Genomic DNA, 15,113 nt, shown 5'->3' with positions numbered 1-15,113 from the left:
GTCTGCAGACTCAGGCAGACATCGCTGCCGTTAGACACACCTTGAAGGTTTTCTTTGCAAACATAAGGGTTAGGTGTGCATGTGCAGCATGCTAACTAGTACTGCAGCCTCTGATCACTACACTCCTTGTAAGCGATACGGTTAATACTTAACCCTGGACCTTTCGTAATTATTCCATCCATCCAGTCCGCCTCTGACCTCCTCTTGCCCTGGAAGAGGGAGTTCCATGGGATTCAATAGCCAGGCTCATTCGGTGCTCAGTTCGAGCATACCTCCATGATACTGCACAACTGGGCTCAACCCCCACTGAATTTCCCCTTTGCTTCCCCTGTGACCGTCACATTGATTATTTCTGAGCAAGCACAGCAGAATTTGCTGCCCCCGCCCCAGATCCGCTGTGTTAAGGATTACATACTGCCAGCAGTCTGTCACAAAGCATGTTTTTCCAGTATCCACCACTTAATCACAGCTCCTTGGAAACAGAAATCAAACCACACAGGAGACCAAGACACCGATTCCACAGTTCCGTTCGCCTTCCCAGTTAAAAGCTCTCTCAAAGTGACCAGTTTTACCAGGCGGTGCCAATTGTTGAGTGTACACATCTCACTGACAACACTCTGAACGGATTATCAACGCACACAAATACTACACCACACTGTACCCTGCACCAGCTGAAGAAAGAGGGTCCACACACCCACAGAATAGCCTGTTTCATACTCCCACTGTTTTGTTAGTTTCTCAGCAAGATAGGATCTGAAACAAGAGCTTAATTAGGAAATATTTAACCTCAGGGGATAGGAGTGAAAAATATGGTGTCTCAACATGTGAAAAATTAATTCATTTGCTTTAAAAATATCAACTGCAATGACTGGCAAACAAAGATGGCTTGCAGAGAGGTCTTTGACCACAAAGAACCAGGCAAGCGTTAGGCTAAAATGGCACATAGCACCTAGAAGGAAGATGTTCTTAACATAAGCTGTGGTCTGAGAAAGCTGGTGTTCTGACCTGATGATGAATGCTCCTCTGGTCTCCAGCAGCTTCCGCTCACTGCTGAATCTCTTGAGGAGGTTGATCATGAATTTGTAGAAGTAGGAGTTCATGGTGGGGGTGGAGGGGGAGCACTCCATGCCTTTCATACCTGGAGGGGGAAGGAGAGCAAGTTACTGAACACAGTCACAAGTGCAGCTGGCTTTGAATTGGAATTCTGTCCATGTGACATGCATTGACTCTTCTGGCATGAACCTGTCAGGGTGGGGGAAGGAGAGTGGCAGAGAGTCAGGTAGAGGATTTAAGGCAAGATCCAATGGTCTTTCCGTGAGGTACTTATATCTATGTAGCTTATTCCCATAAATCTCTGGTACCTTTATACCAAGATAACCGCATCCACACAGGAGGTTACACAGATTTATGTGGGTCAGTTTCTAAACAGATATAGTTAAATCGATGCAAAAACTATCAGCTCTCCATGTAGTCTAAGCTTTATTTTTACTGTGATTCTACACACCAGTACACATACCCCTCCGCCCCACACACACACACACACTGCCACTTTGAATAGATAATTCATTCAAGTAGCTGAGCCAGGGCTTAGCGCAGGAACTGAATTAATGAAGATATTCCTTGTGCTGCTGATTTCATTTCTTTACGTTCTCCTTCAGGAAGTTTCACGCCAAGGTCTGGCACTAGTGAACACAGCTCAAGTTGCAGCATTTGGTGATCACAAAGTGTAATCCTATGAACTACTAACTGGCAAGCCCGAATTGAACACTGATTTACAAGTGCCTTTATTAAGGACTTTTCCTTTTCCTCTTTACAGGGAATTTGTTGGGAGACAAGGTAGGTGTGTGGGGAAATGTGCATCAGAAAGATACTTTCATTTGGTGATCAAAAGCAAAGAGGTTAGTAGTGAGCATAGAGGCAGTGCAGCCCAGTGGATAGCGCACTTCACGTCGGGCTCTGCCAGAGGTGAAAGTAAGCCGGTACGGCGTACCAGCAAGAGCCGGTACGCCATGCCAAACCGCATCGGCTTCTGCGGCAGAGATTTAAAGGGCTTGGGTCAGGGAGACCCAAGCCCTTTAAATCCCAGCCCGCAGCTCCAGCGGCCAGGCTGGGGCTGGAATTTAAAGCGCTCCTCCGAGCTTCCCGCTGCAGCCGGAAGCCTGCAGGAGCCCTTTAAATGCCGTCCCCGGCCCGCCACGGCGGTCGGGCGGCGGGGAAGTCAGAGGAGCCCTTTAAATCCTGGCCCCGGCCCGCCATGGTGGTTGGGCGGCGGGGAACTCGGAGGAGCCCTTTAAATCCTGGCCCCGGCCCGCAGCTCCAGCGTCCGGGCTGGGGATGGGATTTAAAGGGCTCCTCCAAGCTCCCCGCTGTGGCGGGAAGCCCGGAGGAGCCCTTTAAATCCTGCCTGCCAAAGCTAGGCCAGCATTTAAAGGGCTGCGAGGCTGGAGCCTCGGGCCCTTTAGTTCGCCCCAGGGGCTACCAGCCACCTCTGCAGCTGGGAGCCCCCTGGGAGTTCCCAGCCACAGCTGGTGCCCCAGGGCCTTTAAATCTTGAGGCCCCGCCTCTTCTGGCTGAGGCCCCTCCCCAGGACTCCGGCACCCCTGGGCTCTGCCCTTAACCTGCTGAGACAGGCTCTCCGTGGCAAGTCCTGTCTTCTACTGAGTGTCTGTACAGCTCTTAACACACTGGGCCCCAATCTCTATTTGGGGCTTCAGGTGTTACTATAATAATTTATTAGCATTGTCAAGTTATTACCATGGGCACCATTACTTTACAACCCTATGGGTCAGCGGTTTTACACACTTGTAAGAGAATTAGAAGCCTCAATTCACATAGCCTAATCTCACTGAGAGACAAGTGATAACTTGATAAGATACTATTTGCATGTTAACTGAACTGTGTAAGGGTGTTGGCATGCCAGTTAGCTGGAGAGGCGTGACAAATGCACTTCCTAGTTCAGGATACCCAGACAGACAGTGTTTAAGACAATTTCACCCCAGAAACAGAAACTTCAACCTCAGAGAAGTTGTCCAATACCGACTGCTTTCAAGTGATGGAACTAAGGTATCTACTTAATTTATTTAATTACTAGTAGAAGTAATTAAGAATTGCTGTGAGAGAGGGAGAGAGCCATAATGATACAGCTGGGCACCACTAAAGAGCCCATCCAGAGCCAGGAGCAAAGTCTTCGGTATTTCTCAACAGATCGAATGATAACTTAGAGTTTGATTTTTTTAATCCATTTGTACTGAGCTGGGAGTTGGTCATCAGGTCATGGTGTTCCCAATTAAAAGCATAGTGAAAAGTAAGACTGAAAATTTACTGAATGGTTTCTTGTTGGGCCAGCATGGTCTCCATGCCAGTGATCCAGATTTTGGCACAAGTGGGTAACGTTCAGCCTCCCAGCTGGCAAAAGCTAAACACATACAAATCCCAGGGGGAAATGAAATGAGACACCAACATGGCTGGGATGTGCAGAGGAAACTAGGGGAATCAGGCATCTATTCCCATTGAATTTCACCCATTCCCTTAGGGGGCTTTGAAATCCCAGCCCACACTCTCAAATAACCTTGAATGGCCAGCTCCCAGAAAGCAAGTGCTAACCACAGCAGTGTATTCCCTCTCAGCTGCAGGTAAAATGATTCAGATTAAAAAAAAAAAAAAGCTAGATTGGCAAAACAAAATATTCCAGTACAAAGGTGCGTGTGTTCAAGTGAATACATTAACCAGAGCAGAAATATATCCATACCCTCCATATAGCCAGTACAGCTGTTCCTCCTTGTTCACAGGAGATACAAAATAGAAACATATGCAGCAGCCCATCTTTAAACACAGTGTGTCACCCCAGTGCTCTGCAGACCGCACTGAGTAGCTGTTCATTACCGGATCCAAATTAGAGTCCTAGCAGCAGTCGCCAAAGCTTTAAACGGGCAGAGCACCCTGTGACAGGCACGACAAGTCCCTGCAATATCTTGGACAAGCCTTATTGAATGATGTTTGCGTATCATTGTGGGCCAGGGATTGTATGTAATTCCATGGGGCATGGGGACTGCAATCCTCCAGGAGCTAAGGACAGTGGGGTTGAGGTGATTGAGCAAATTCACGCAGGGTGTAACTCCTCTGGAGAGGCTACTTATATTGGTTCAGAGTGGATTCTCAGAGACCAACAAAGAAAGGACTTTTGGATAAATAGCTTGAGTTTTAACTGACTCAGGGCCAGCTTTCAGATCCAGCAAACGGACTGGACCTTCTGTCTAAAGGGGCCCCAATCATTCCTGGGAGGGTTTGGAAGGACTTGACCTATTCATGGGGGTGCTTGTTCTGAATTAAGAGCGGACATGAACTTGTGGCCACAGAAAATGCCTTGGTGGGGTTTGAAGGACTGATCACCTGCCAGAGCCCTTGCTGGAGTTAGGGTGATCTCTGGTAAGCTAATTAACATGTATGTAAATTCTTTTATTGTTGTAATATCTTTTGTCTAATGCTTTCACCTTAAGAATAAATGTGCTTGCTTAGAAAATGTGCGGTACCTATGGGAAATTATGCTGTTTATAACCTCCGAAGGCAAAGCAGGCCTGCTGAGACAGTCTCACTTGCTGGAGAACCAGCGAGGAGGCAGGGAGCTGTGCAGCCTGGAAAAAACCCAGTCAGGATGGAGACAGACACGTGTTTCAGCACCAGAGAGGTTGACAGTTGGGGTTCTGGAAGCTTGAAAGTGGATGCCCTTGATCATGCCAGCTCCACCCACTGAGGCAGGATTTTCCCCAACCATACTCCATCCCCATCAGGCCCTCATCTCTTCACCTGCTCAGGCAGAAATTTGGACCTAAAGGTCAGACCCTTCTTAGAGGGGGCTTCTCTCTCCTCATGACCATGTCTGCTGAGTTCCTCCAGCACCCCCGGAACGGACAGTGTCAAGGACACAACGAGCCTTTGCTGGGAAGTGATCTCTCTCAGCAGCAGGCCTCCAGATACAGGGCTCCCTTCCACAAGAAAGGAACAAACTACGGTCTGATCTTTGACTCTCAATGCAAGGCCCATCTATGTCTTAGTGTTGTATGTCGCTAGGCTGATCTATGTAATGCAGCCTTCTTGAGATTATCCCGTTTTATTGCACCACCGTGTGTGCTGTTCTTCATGCTGTCCTGGTAGTGCTTTCTGGGGCAGCCTTGATTCCCATGTCCTTGTGCTAATTCTCCACAGAAAATTTTTCTGGGCAGTCGATATTCAGGCATCCGAATGGCATGTCCAACCCAGCATAGCTGGGTTTTTACCAGCAAGGTCTTGATGCTTGTGGCATTTGACGTTTGGAGAACCTTCAGGTGGGTAATTTTGTCTTGCCAGTGGCTCCCCATAATGGCGCAGAGACCGCATATGGAAGGCCTCTAGCTGTTTGATATGCTATTTGTATGGTGGCCAGGTCGCACAGCCGTAGAGGAGAGATGTGAGCACAGAAGCATTGTAATGTTTTATTTGGTGAGAGGGTTCTGTTGTGGGATTGCAGGACTTGGTTGCTAGTGACTGAGAAACTCCCTCCCCATGTTGCAGCAAAATTTGAGATCAAGAAGGAATGGTTCTCCCATGGTACATCGACAGTCAGCTCAGCCTTATGCATGCAAGCATCACCATCAAGCATTTGCCCTTTATCTGCGTTCTGCAGAGCCACTGAGATCCAAATACTGGTCCAGTTTTCCCCTAGGAATCCAAGTAAGGTCGGGTGTGCCAGTGCCTCCAGGGGAAGAGCATCCGAAATGCTGATCAGGAGGGAGAAGGGAAGAAGCACCTATGTGCAGTTAGGCTAAAAAGTCCATGACAACATGGAGAAAAAGGGGAAGTCATCTCCCATTTCAGGGGTGGGGAAGCAGAGGTATCAAGGTCTTTCAGTGCTTAATTATGTGTTTATCCAAAACTGCACTGGATTTCTCTCAGCAACCTAAACCTATGCAAAAAAATGTCAATAGCTATAGAATATATCAACCATAATTTTGGACAAAAAAGAGCTACCCCAGCTTCAGCTTCTTTCTTGCAGGGGGAGAAATATGAAGATGCCAGGTTGGGAGCAAAGGCAAATTTTGAAAAATGTAGTATTACAGCTGTACACGGCCAAAGAGCTGAAAAGACCTCGCATTCTTCTCTTGGAACTTTTCAATGAAAAAGGTCTGTTTGTCAATAAATAGCAAGAGACCCCTTGTGTCTAGGAGCACTGTGACTGAACCAGAAAGGGAAGGGCACTCTCACTTTACACATTGGTGGAACAGATGGGTACTGAACAACAGCACATTCCCATTAGAGAATATCCTGAGCTTACTCAAGCAGAGCACTGTTGGATCAATACCTTCCTCCCATGCTCCCTTTAATTCTTGGTAGCCCTCTCTGGGGGGCTTCATTTGGAAAGTTGTAGGGTTTTCTGACAGGCATTGTATAAGCTCTGTACATGAAGGTTATTTTCACAATTAGTTTTCAGAGACTTACAGGTTCAGTTGGCTCTTCCAACTCCACTGCGGTGGAGCTTCATTGCATCCTAAGCATTCCCAGCCAGCAATCAGCCACGTGCCTCTCTGAGATGTCTTTAAATACTGCCATAAAGTTAAACCATTGGAGTTCTTCTTGCCAGCTACTTATTTCATTAGCTGCCCTGCCTCTAATTTTTAGTCCCCTCCCCAGGCCACCTTGCTGTGCTTAGCTCTACAGCGAACCCCAAACATGCAGCAGCCTATTCCTGTTTATTATTTGTATTTCCAGAGCACCTAGGAGCCCTAGTCACGGATCAGGACCCATTGTGCAAGGCGCTGCACAAACAGTCCCTGCCCCAAGGGTCTTACAATCTAAGTGGACTACAAGATGGCCATAGCTCCACAGCCAGAGAAGACATCCCATAGAGCTGAAAACAACCTACGTGCTATGAGATTTCGTTTACTTTCAGGTACGTTCCTTCATCCCGCAAACCAAAGATCAAACACTTTCCAGCCTGGAATTACATATCAATTTAGAAGCACTGCAACTGAAGCAGATTGGATAGTGTTTTCACAAAGGTGTGTTTGGAGAAAGGTGGCACTTCGCCTGAATGGTTCCCAAAAAAGGTGTGTCCCCACCATGACAGAGTTCACAAGCTTTGTATATGGAGAGCTTCATGGACCTACAAGATTGCTACATGGAAACAAGATGTGAGCTAACAAGGTTAGAGAAGGCAAAGCCATATCCCCACAGAACTACCCACCTACCACCCAAGATCTCATTCATACTATGGTTTCAGTGCTATTCTAACTCCATGGCCTTCCCACTCACCTTCTGTCACCGCAAGGTGCTTGCACATTCCAGAGCAATAAAATCCTAGGATCAGCACTCCAGTATTTATATGAAGATGCGTGAGACACAGGCGGGAAGAGGTGTTAAGAAAACTGTGGATTAATTAATTGAAGTTTACACTATTTCTTTTTTTTTTTTAAAGCCTAGACTTTGCAGATTTGTAACCTGCCAGATCGGCTGCTAACTTACTGATCATGATGCAGACAACAAAGAACACAAACGCTTCGCTGCTCTTTGGCGGGAGTGTGGGTAGCTGTGTGAAGAACCGTCTCTGCTCATACGCGCTGCAAACACCAGCCCTAGAGCTTGGCTTCAGTGGCATTAATTAGAACAAACGGGAACATCCAATGTTCTTGTGGACCAAAATGAAGAGTGTAGGCATTTAACATGGGTGCAGACCCTGTACTCTTCTCCTCCTCTCTCCCAAAGCTTGGCTGAGAAGTCTCCCTGGGACACAGTAAAATCCTAAATCTTCTCTTGACATAGTTCCTAAATGGGATTCAAGAAAAATCCCAGACCTTTCACCAGAGAGCTGAAGCATCTGCACCCTCGACACAGGATGAGTAGTGTAGGATGGAAAAGGAAGTTGCAGCTCTGAAGAGTTCATGACCAGACGTGATCCTTATAACCACTTTGGATAAGTGCTGATGGCTGGAAGGAAAGTAGGAATGATGGGGCATACAGCTCCTTCATTGCAGAAGGAACAAAACGAAGAGGTGTGGGAAGCACATCTTCCCCTTGAAAGGAGTGACTCTGCAAGACCTGAAGAACGCAGAATTAGAACTGCAGGCAGAGTGCACATTCTCAGCTCTCCAGAAAGTATCTGGAGAAACCCAGCCCAGATGAGGCTCTGAGCTCACTTTCCAGATTCTCGGTACATAATGTCAAACAGCTCATTTGAACTGTAAAGCTGCAAAATCCCTGCAACAATGGCCACACCAGCTTTAAAGCACTTCTTCCCCCTGCTGATTTGCGCATGCAAATCAAAGAAAAGGCACTTAGAAAAGACACATGGTATTTGCAATGGTCAGCTGTTTGGAAGAAAAAACGGTTACCTACCTTTCATAACTGTTGTTCTTCGAGACGTGTTGCTTATGTCCATTCCATTCTAGGTGTGTGCACGCCCACGGGCACCGCTGTCAGAATTTTTTTGCCTTAAGGTATTCGTAGGGCTGGCTCTGGCGCCCTCTTGAGCCCCGCGCTTGTGTGCTGCCAGGCCTGCGCCCTCTTGGTTCCTTCTTGCCGGCAACTTGTCAGTGGGAAAGGAGGGCGGGTCATGGAATGGACATGAGCAGCACATCTCAAACAACATCAGTTACGAAAGGTAGGTAACCGTTTTTCTTCAAGTGCTTGTTCATGTCGATTCCATTCTAGGCGACTCACAAGCAGTATCCCTGGAGGCGGGCTCAGAGTTCACAGTTGTGCAGCTTGCAATGCTGCTCTACCAAAGCCAGCATCATCCCAGGCCTGCTGGGTGATCGTGTAATGGGACACGAACATATGGATGGATGTCCAGGTAGAGGCCCTGCAGATATCTTGAATTGCCGCCTGGGCCAAAAAGGCTGCTGACGTGGCTTGTGCTCTGGTCGAAGGATCGGTTACGATCGCCAACAGTGGCACGTTTGCCTGTTCATAGCAAAACCTGATGCAGCCGGTTATCCACGATGAAAATTCTGAGCAGAACAGAAAGGCTCTTCATTCTGTCTGCTACCGTGATGAAGAGCTGCATCGACTTACGAAACAGCGTAGTCCTTTCAATATAAAAGGCTAGTGATCTCCTGATGTCAAGAGAGTGCAGTCTATGCCCCTTGTCTGATTTATGAAGTTTCGGAAAGAAGACTGGTAAATACATGTCCTGGTTAGTATGAAGCTTGGACAGAAAGGCTGGGTGCGGCCGCAGTTGAACGTTGTCCTTAGAGAACACTGTATATAGCGGTTCCAAGATGAGTGCTCCAATTTCAGAGACCCTACAGGCTGATGATATCGCCACCAGAAAGGAGACCTTCTATGAGAGCAGCAGAAGGGAACAGAAGCCCATTGCTCAAAGGGAAGACTGGGGAGCCTTGACAGCACAAGTTTCAGGTCCCAAGGTGGGACAGGGTCATGGACTTGAGGGTAGAGCCACTCCAGACCTTTCAGAAACTGGATCATCATGTCATGAGCAAAGACTGAGCTGCCCTGTACCGGAGGGTGGAAGGCTGAAATAGCAGCCAAGTGGACCTTAACCAACAAAAGAGACAGGCCCTGGAGCTTGAGATGCAAAAGATAGTCCAGGATTGACTGGAGTGAGGCCTGTTCGGGATGAAGATTTTGGTCCGAAGCCCAACATGTGAACAGTTTCCACTTGGCCAGGTTGGTCGCCCTGGTGGAGGGCTGCTACCCATCAGGATCTGTTAAACACTGGCCAAGCATGCCTGCTTTTCCACATTTAACCATGCAGTAACCAAGCCATCAGGTACAGAACTGCTAGATTCGGGTGCAGTAGTCGGCTGTGATTCTGGGACAGCAGGTCCAACCAGAGAGGCAGCTGCAGCAGAGCAGCCACCGAGAGGTCCAACAGGGTGCCGAACCGGTGCCGAACCAGTGCTGGCGAGGCCAAGCCGGAGCTATCAGGATTATCTTCGTCTTGCCCTGCTTGATCTTCATGAGGACTCTGTGGATTAGAAGCACTAGCGGAAAAGCGTATAGCAGATCCCCTGACCACGGGAGTAAGAAGGCGTCTGACAGGGAGCCTCTGTAGATCCCACAAATGGAGCAGAAGATGTGACACTTCCTATTTTGCCTGGACACGAATAAGTCCCACACCTATGTGGATCATACTGAGCACTTCTGGATGGATTGAACACTCGTGGCGAGATGAGAAGGTCCTGCTGAGGCAATTTGCTAACACGTTCCTGCCCCCAGAAGGTGCGAGGCCATGAGATGGATGGCATGCTGTACACAAAAGTCCCACAACCAGAGAGCTTCTCAGCAAGGGGCTGACAAGTGGGCTCCGCCTTGCTTGTTGATAATAAACATTGTGGCGGTATTATCCGTCAGGATTTGGACCACCCTGCCCCTCGGGTGAGGCAGGAACGCCTGGCATGCCAAGCACACTGCCCTGAGCTCTCTGTTGTTTATGTGGAGAGTGCGATCATCTTGCGACCAATGACTGCATGCTGAGATCACAGAGGTGAGCTTCCCCACCCCAGGTCCGAAGCATCAGCGACCAGGGTCACCTACGGGGCTGGAACCACGAATAGAACTCCCTCCGACACTGAGCCAGGGGCCGACCATCACTTCAGGGATGACCGGCTGTGATCTGGTACCATGACTACCTAGCCCAGATTGTGTCTGTTGGGGACACAGACCAATGCCAGCCATGCTTGCTGGGGTCTCAGCTAAAGCCGTGCGCGCGCTGCCACGTAAGTACAAGCTGCCATGCGGCCTGACAGCTTCAGGCACATGCAGGGAGTAGTGAGTGGGGAGGGCCCTCACGTGAGAAATTAGGTCGGACCTAGCCTGGAAACAGGCCTCCGGGAAGAAGGCTCTGGCTTGTGTAGAGTCGAGTATGGCTCCTATGAACTCTATACGCTGCACAGGGGTCAGAGGTGATTTCTTTTCATTTATCAACAGACCCAAATGGTGACAGCTGGAGTGCACCAGATCGAGGCTCCTATGCACCTGGGCCTGAGACCTTCCCGTGATGAGCCAGTCATCGAGATACGGACAAACCTGAACACCTCGACACCTCAGGTAAGGGGCCACTAGTGTCATACCCTTTGTGAACACACTCAGGGCAGACAAGAGGCCGAAGGATAGTGCCGTGAATTGGAAATGGCGTTGGCCCACCACGAAACGGAGGAACTGTCTGTGCCCCTAGAAAATGGAAATATGGGTCCTTCAAGTCGAGGGCGGAGTACCAGTCTCAATGATGGAGGCCAGGAGACCATGCGAAACTTCAACTTCTTGAGATATTTGTTGAGGCGGTACAGGTTCAGAATGGGTCTTAGGCCTCCTTTTGCTTTCGGGATTATGAAATATTAGGAGTAGAACCCTTTCCCACCTTCATGTCTCAAGGGAACTCCTCTACTTCCCCCAGCCGTAGGAGGGTTTCCACCTCCTGAACGAGGAGTTGTTCATGAGAAGGGTCCCTGAAGAGGGACAGGGAAGGGCGGTGGGAGGGAGGAGTGGTCAAGAACTGCAGGGCGTAGCCCAGGGATACTATGCTGAGCACCCAGTGGTCTGAGGTTATTTGAGACCATGCTGACCATGGAGGGTGGATCCTGGAGTCTGACTGGGGCATTGTCCTCGTGCACACCACCAAAATGCCTGTCTCGAGCCCCTTGGATGTCTTGCAGGACCACACTGGGCAGGCAAATGGGAGGAAGAGGGGTGACTGAGTTTAAACCCCGTCTCTCTTTCTCTTCAAGAGACCTTGCCGAGGAGGCCCCCAGGACCTGGGTGGCAGAGGCAGCCAGAACTGCTTCCTCGCAGCGTGTGGAGGCCAAGCGAGCGCAAAGTGGCTTGAGAATCCTTCAGGCCATGCCACCTCGCATGAGTCTGCTCCGAGAAGAGAGCATTCCCTTCAAACAGAAGGTCCTGGATGGAGGACTGCATTTCCTGGGATAGACCCAAGGACTGCAGCCAGGAACTGTGCCTCATCACCATGGCCGAGGCAACAACTCTGGCTGCTCCATCGTACGCGTCTCAGGTCATCTGGAGGGAGCCCCTCGTGACCATCTTACCCTCCTGCAGAATGGGTGCAAACTCCTGGCCAAGGTCTTGAGGCAGGGAGTCCTTGAACTTGCTGAGGGAGTCCCATAAGTTAAAACTGTATCTCCCCCACAAGGCCTGATGGTTTGACACCCAGAACTGGAGAATGGCTGTTGAATAAATTTTTCTTCCAAAAAGATCCAGCCTCTCAGCGTCCTTATTTTTAAGGCATGGCACTTGCCTGCCCCTGCCTATCCGTCTCGTTAGCCACCGATACCACTAGCGGCCCAGGAAGCGGATGGTGCACAGGTTTTCAAACCCTTTGGCAGGGACATAGTATTTCTTTTCGGCCCACTTGGATGTGGGTGGAATAGATGAAGGGTTTGCCAAAGTGCCATAGCAATCCTTAAAACCCCTTCATGGGCTGGCAGTGCAACCCATCTCAGGGCTGCCGCCGCTAAGATGTCAAAAAGTGTCCAGCGGTTCCACCAGCTCTTCAACCTCTGAACCCAGGTTGGAAGCCACCCTCTTACATAGGGCTTGGTGCGCCCTGAAGTCATCCAGACAGGTGGAGTGCCAGGACCCCGCTACCGCCACGTCCGGTGACGAGGACGATGACAACACTATGGGGGGAGGGCCTGGTGCACTTTCCCTCATTTGGAAGGGCTCCTTTGGCGTCGGCACTTGTCCGACCGTCCCTGCATCAGAATCCGTGCCATGTTCCAAACCTGGTACCAGCGGTGCAGGCAGTCGCTTCTCACGGCAAGGAAAGAGTGATGCTAACACGGCATCAGCATCAGTGGCAGACTCCTGCTGCCAAGAGTCCATTGCAGGTGCCGTGCTGGTCCCCGGAGGCTAAGGGGGTGGGGACGTGGAAGCTTGTGTTTGGCTACTGACTCTAGGAATGGGGGGCCAGTGCCTAACAGGTGGTGACTGGTGCCATGGTAGTGAAGAATGATCCTGCATCAGTGGTGACTGATGCACCAAAGGCCGTCGGGGGATGGAGACCTTCGCTCGGGCATTGGTTGACAGGAGGAGGGCGGGTACTGGGAGTGTGGAGACCGGTGCCTTGATGCAGATGATTTGCGCCACATCGGCAGGGACCACGAGTGCGGTATCTGTAACCTGGAACGTTTGGCTGGGGACCGATGCCTCTGCTCCAGAGACCGACGACTCTCCACTGCCCTTTGAGGACTGATGGCTGGCTTGCCCTTGGACTGGGGAGCCCTAGCTCTATCTACCACTGGATGCGGCGTAGGAGGTGCCAGAAGGGCTATAAGGTCCCTAGCCGCCTCGGGCGTTGAAGGTACTAACAAGTGCCAGGGTCCCCTACTGTTCCCAGGAGTCAGAGGTCGATCTCTGGGTGGGCTGAGGGGTCCAGCTGGAGAAATACCTCCTTGGAGCTCTGGGGTGGGCGAGAGGTCCAAACAAGGTCCTTTACTCTGTGCTGGGAAGCCATGCTGCTCTCTCTGGTACTTCTTGGGCCAGCGAGAGGGAGCAGCACTGGGAGGAACTCTGGGCTGGCAGGGTGCTCTATACCAATGCAAACTAGGCGTTGAATTGCAATGGGACAGCTCCCACACCAGGCAAAGTGCAGCCTCTATGAGGAGGGCTTTAGGACAAATGTCACACCCTTTTTGGGTCCTCGGCCTAAAGTTTTTGCAGATTCTGCACTTATTTTTCACGTGCAACTCCCCCAAACACTTTAGGAAACTGCTGTGGGGTCACTAACCTGCACACTTCCTGCAAGCTGAGCACAGTTTGAAGCCCAGGGACCGGGGCAAAGTCCCTGCTGGGACTCTAACTAAATTAACACCTAACAACTAATTACTAACTATTGTCAACTTTATACAAACAGAACAGTCAGTAGGCTAACAGAAACCGCAATCACACTTGCAAAGCAAGAGGAAGGTGCCCCGACCAACTGTCACACGGTAAGAAGGAACAGAGCGTAGGGCCAGTGGCACCTCATATACTGACGCATGAGCGGGGGGCTCCAAAGGACATCAGAGCCAAGGCAAAACATTCTGACAACAGTGCACGGGGCAGTGCACACACCTAGAACGGAATCAACATGAGCAACATCTCAAGGAACAAGAAACACCGTTCCCTACCTTCTTGCAACTGCTGTTCTTCGAGATGTGTTGCTCACGTCCATTCCATTTTAGGTGTGTGCATAGTCGTCAGAAGGTCGTCTCTGGCCTGCTGTGTAACGGCGTAGTGTGATGTAAAGGTGTGGATCGACGACCACGTCGCTACCCCTTGAATGGGGACTTGTGCCAGTAATGCTGCTGAGGATGCCTGCACCCTTGTGCCGTGTGCTGTCAGTGCTGGGGCAGGTATCTTTGCTAAGTCATAGCATGCCTGGATATGGGACGGGATCCAAGAAGAGATCCTTTGAGACGAAACTGAAAGCCCCTTCATCCACTCCACAATTGCAATTAAGAGTTGCATTGATTTCCAAAATGGCTTCATTCTTTCAATGTAGAAGGTTAATGCTTGTCTGATATCCTGGGAGTGGAGCATTCGTTCCCTGTTGCTAGCGTGCAGCTTATGGCGGGGGGGGGGGGGGGGGAGGAGGAGAACGACCACAGGAAGACCAAATGTCCTGGTTCATGTGGAATTGAGAAACTACCTTTGGGAGAAAGGCTGGCTGCGATCACAACTGCACCTTGTTCTTATAGAAGGCCATGTCTGGGGGCTCCAAGGTTGAGGCCTTAAGCTCAGACACCCTCCTGGCTGAAGTTATAGCCACCAAGAACATTACTTTCCAGGAAAGGAAGAGAAGAGAGCATGTTGCTAAGGGCTTGAAAGGAGGTCCCATTAGCCTAGAAAGCACCAGGTTGAGATCCCAGGGGGGAATTGGCTGTCTTACTTCAGGGTACAGCTATCTAATCCTTTGAGGAAGCGGCACACCATGGGGTTCGCGAAAACAGAGCAACCAGCCGAAACAGGGTGGAAAGCTGAGACAGCGGCCAGGTGCACCTTTACTGACGATACCGAAAGACCTTGCTGTTTCAGATGCAGCAAATAGTCCAGGATAAAGGGAATTGATGACTGTAAGGGTAGAGTGTCTTTTTGTAACGCCCAAATGGAGAATCTTTTCCACTTGG

The 15,113-nt window shown here is 50.0% G+C and overlaps 1 protein-coding gene across 1 annotated transcript in view; it reads right to left on the bottom strand.

Annotated features, from left to right (window-relative positions):
* Window positions 1-15,113, bottom strand: part of VAC14 (VAC14 component of PIKFYVE complex) — a 203,216-nt gene that overhangs the window by 91,510 nt on the left and 96,593 nt on the right. Inside the window, exon 14 of the mRNA XM_044986779.1 lies at window positions 1,006-1,138. Coding sequence (XP_044842714.1) covers window positions 1,006-1,138 — 133 coding nt within the window. The remainder of the gene's footprint in view (window positions 1-1,005; window positions 1,139-15,113) is intronic.

Source organism: Mauremys mutica, chromosome 14, assembly GCF_020497125.1.
Source record: "Mauremys mutica isolate MM-2020 ecotype Southern chromosome 14, ASM2049712v1, whole genome shotgun sequence".
NCBI lineage: Eukaryota > Metazoa > Chordata > Testudines > Geoemydidae > Mauremys > Mauremys mutica.
The sequence above is the reverse complement of the archived record's forward strand: the minus strand, read 5'-3'. Positions and strand labels throughout refer to the sequence as shown.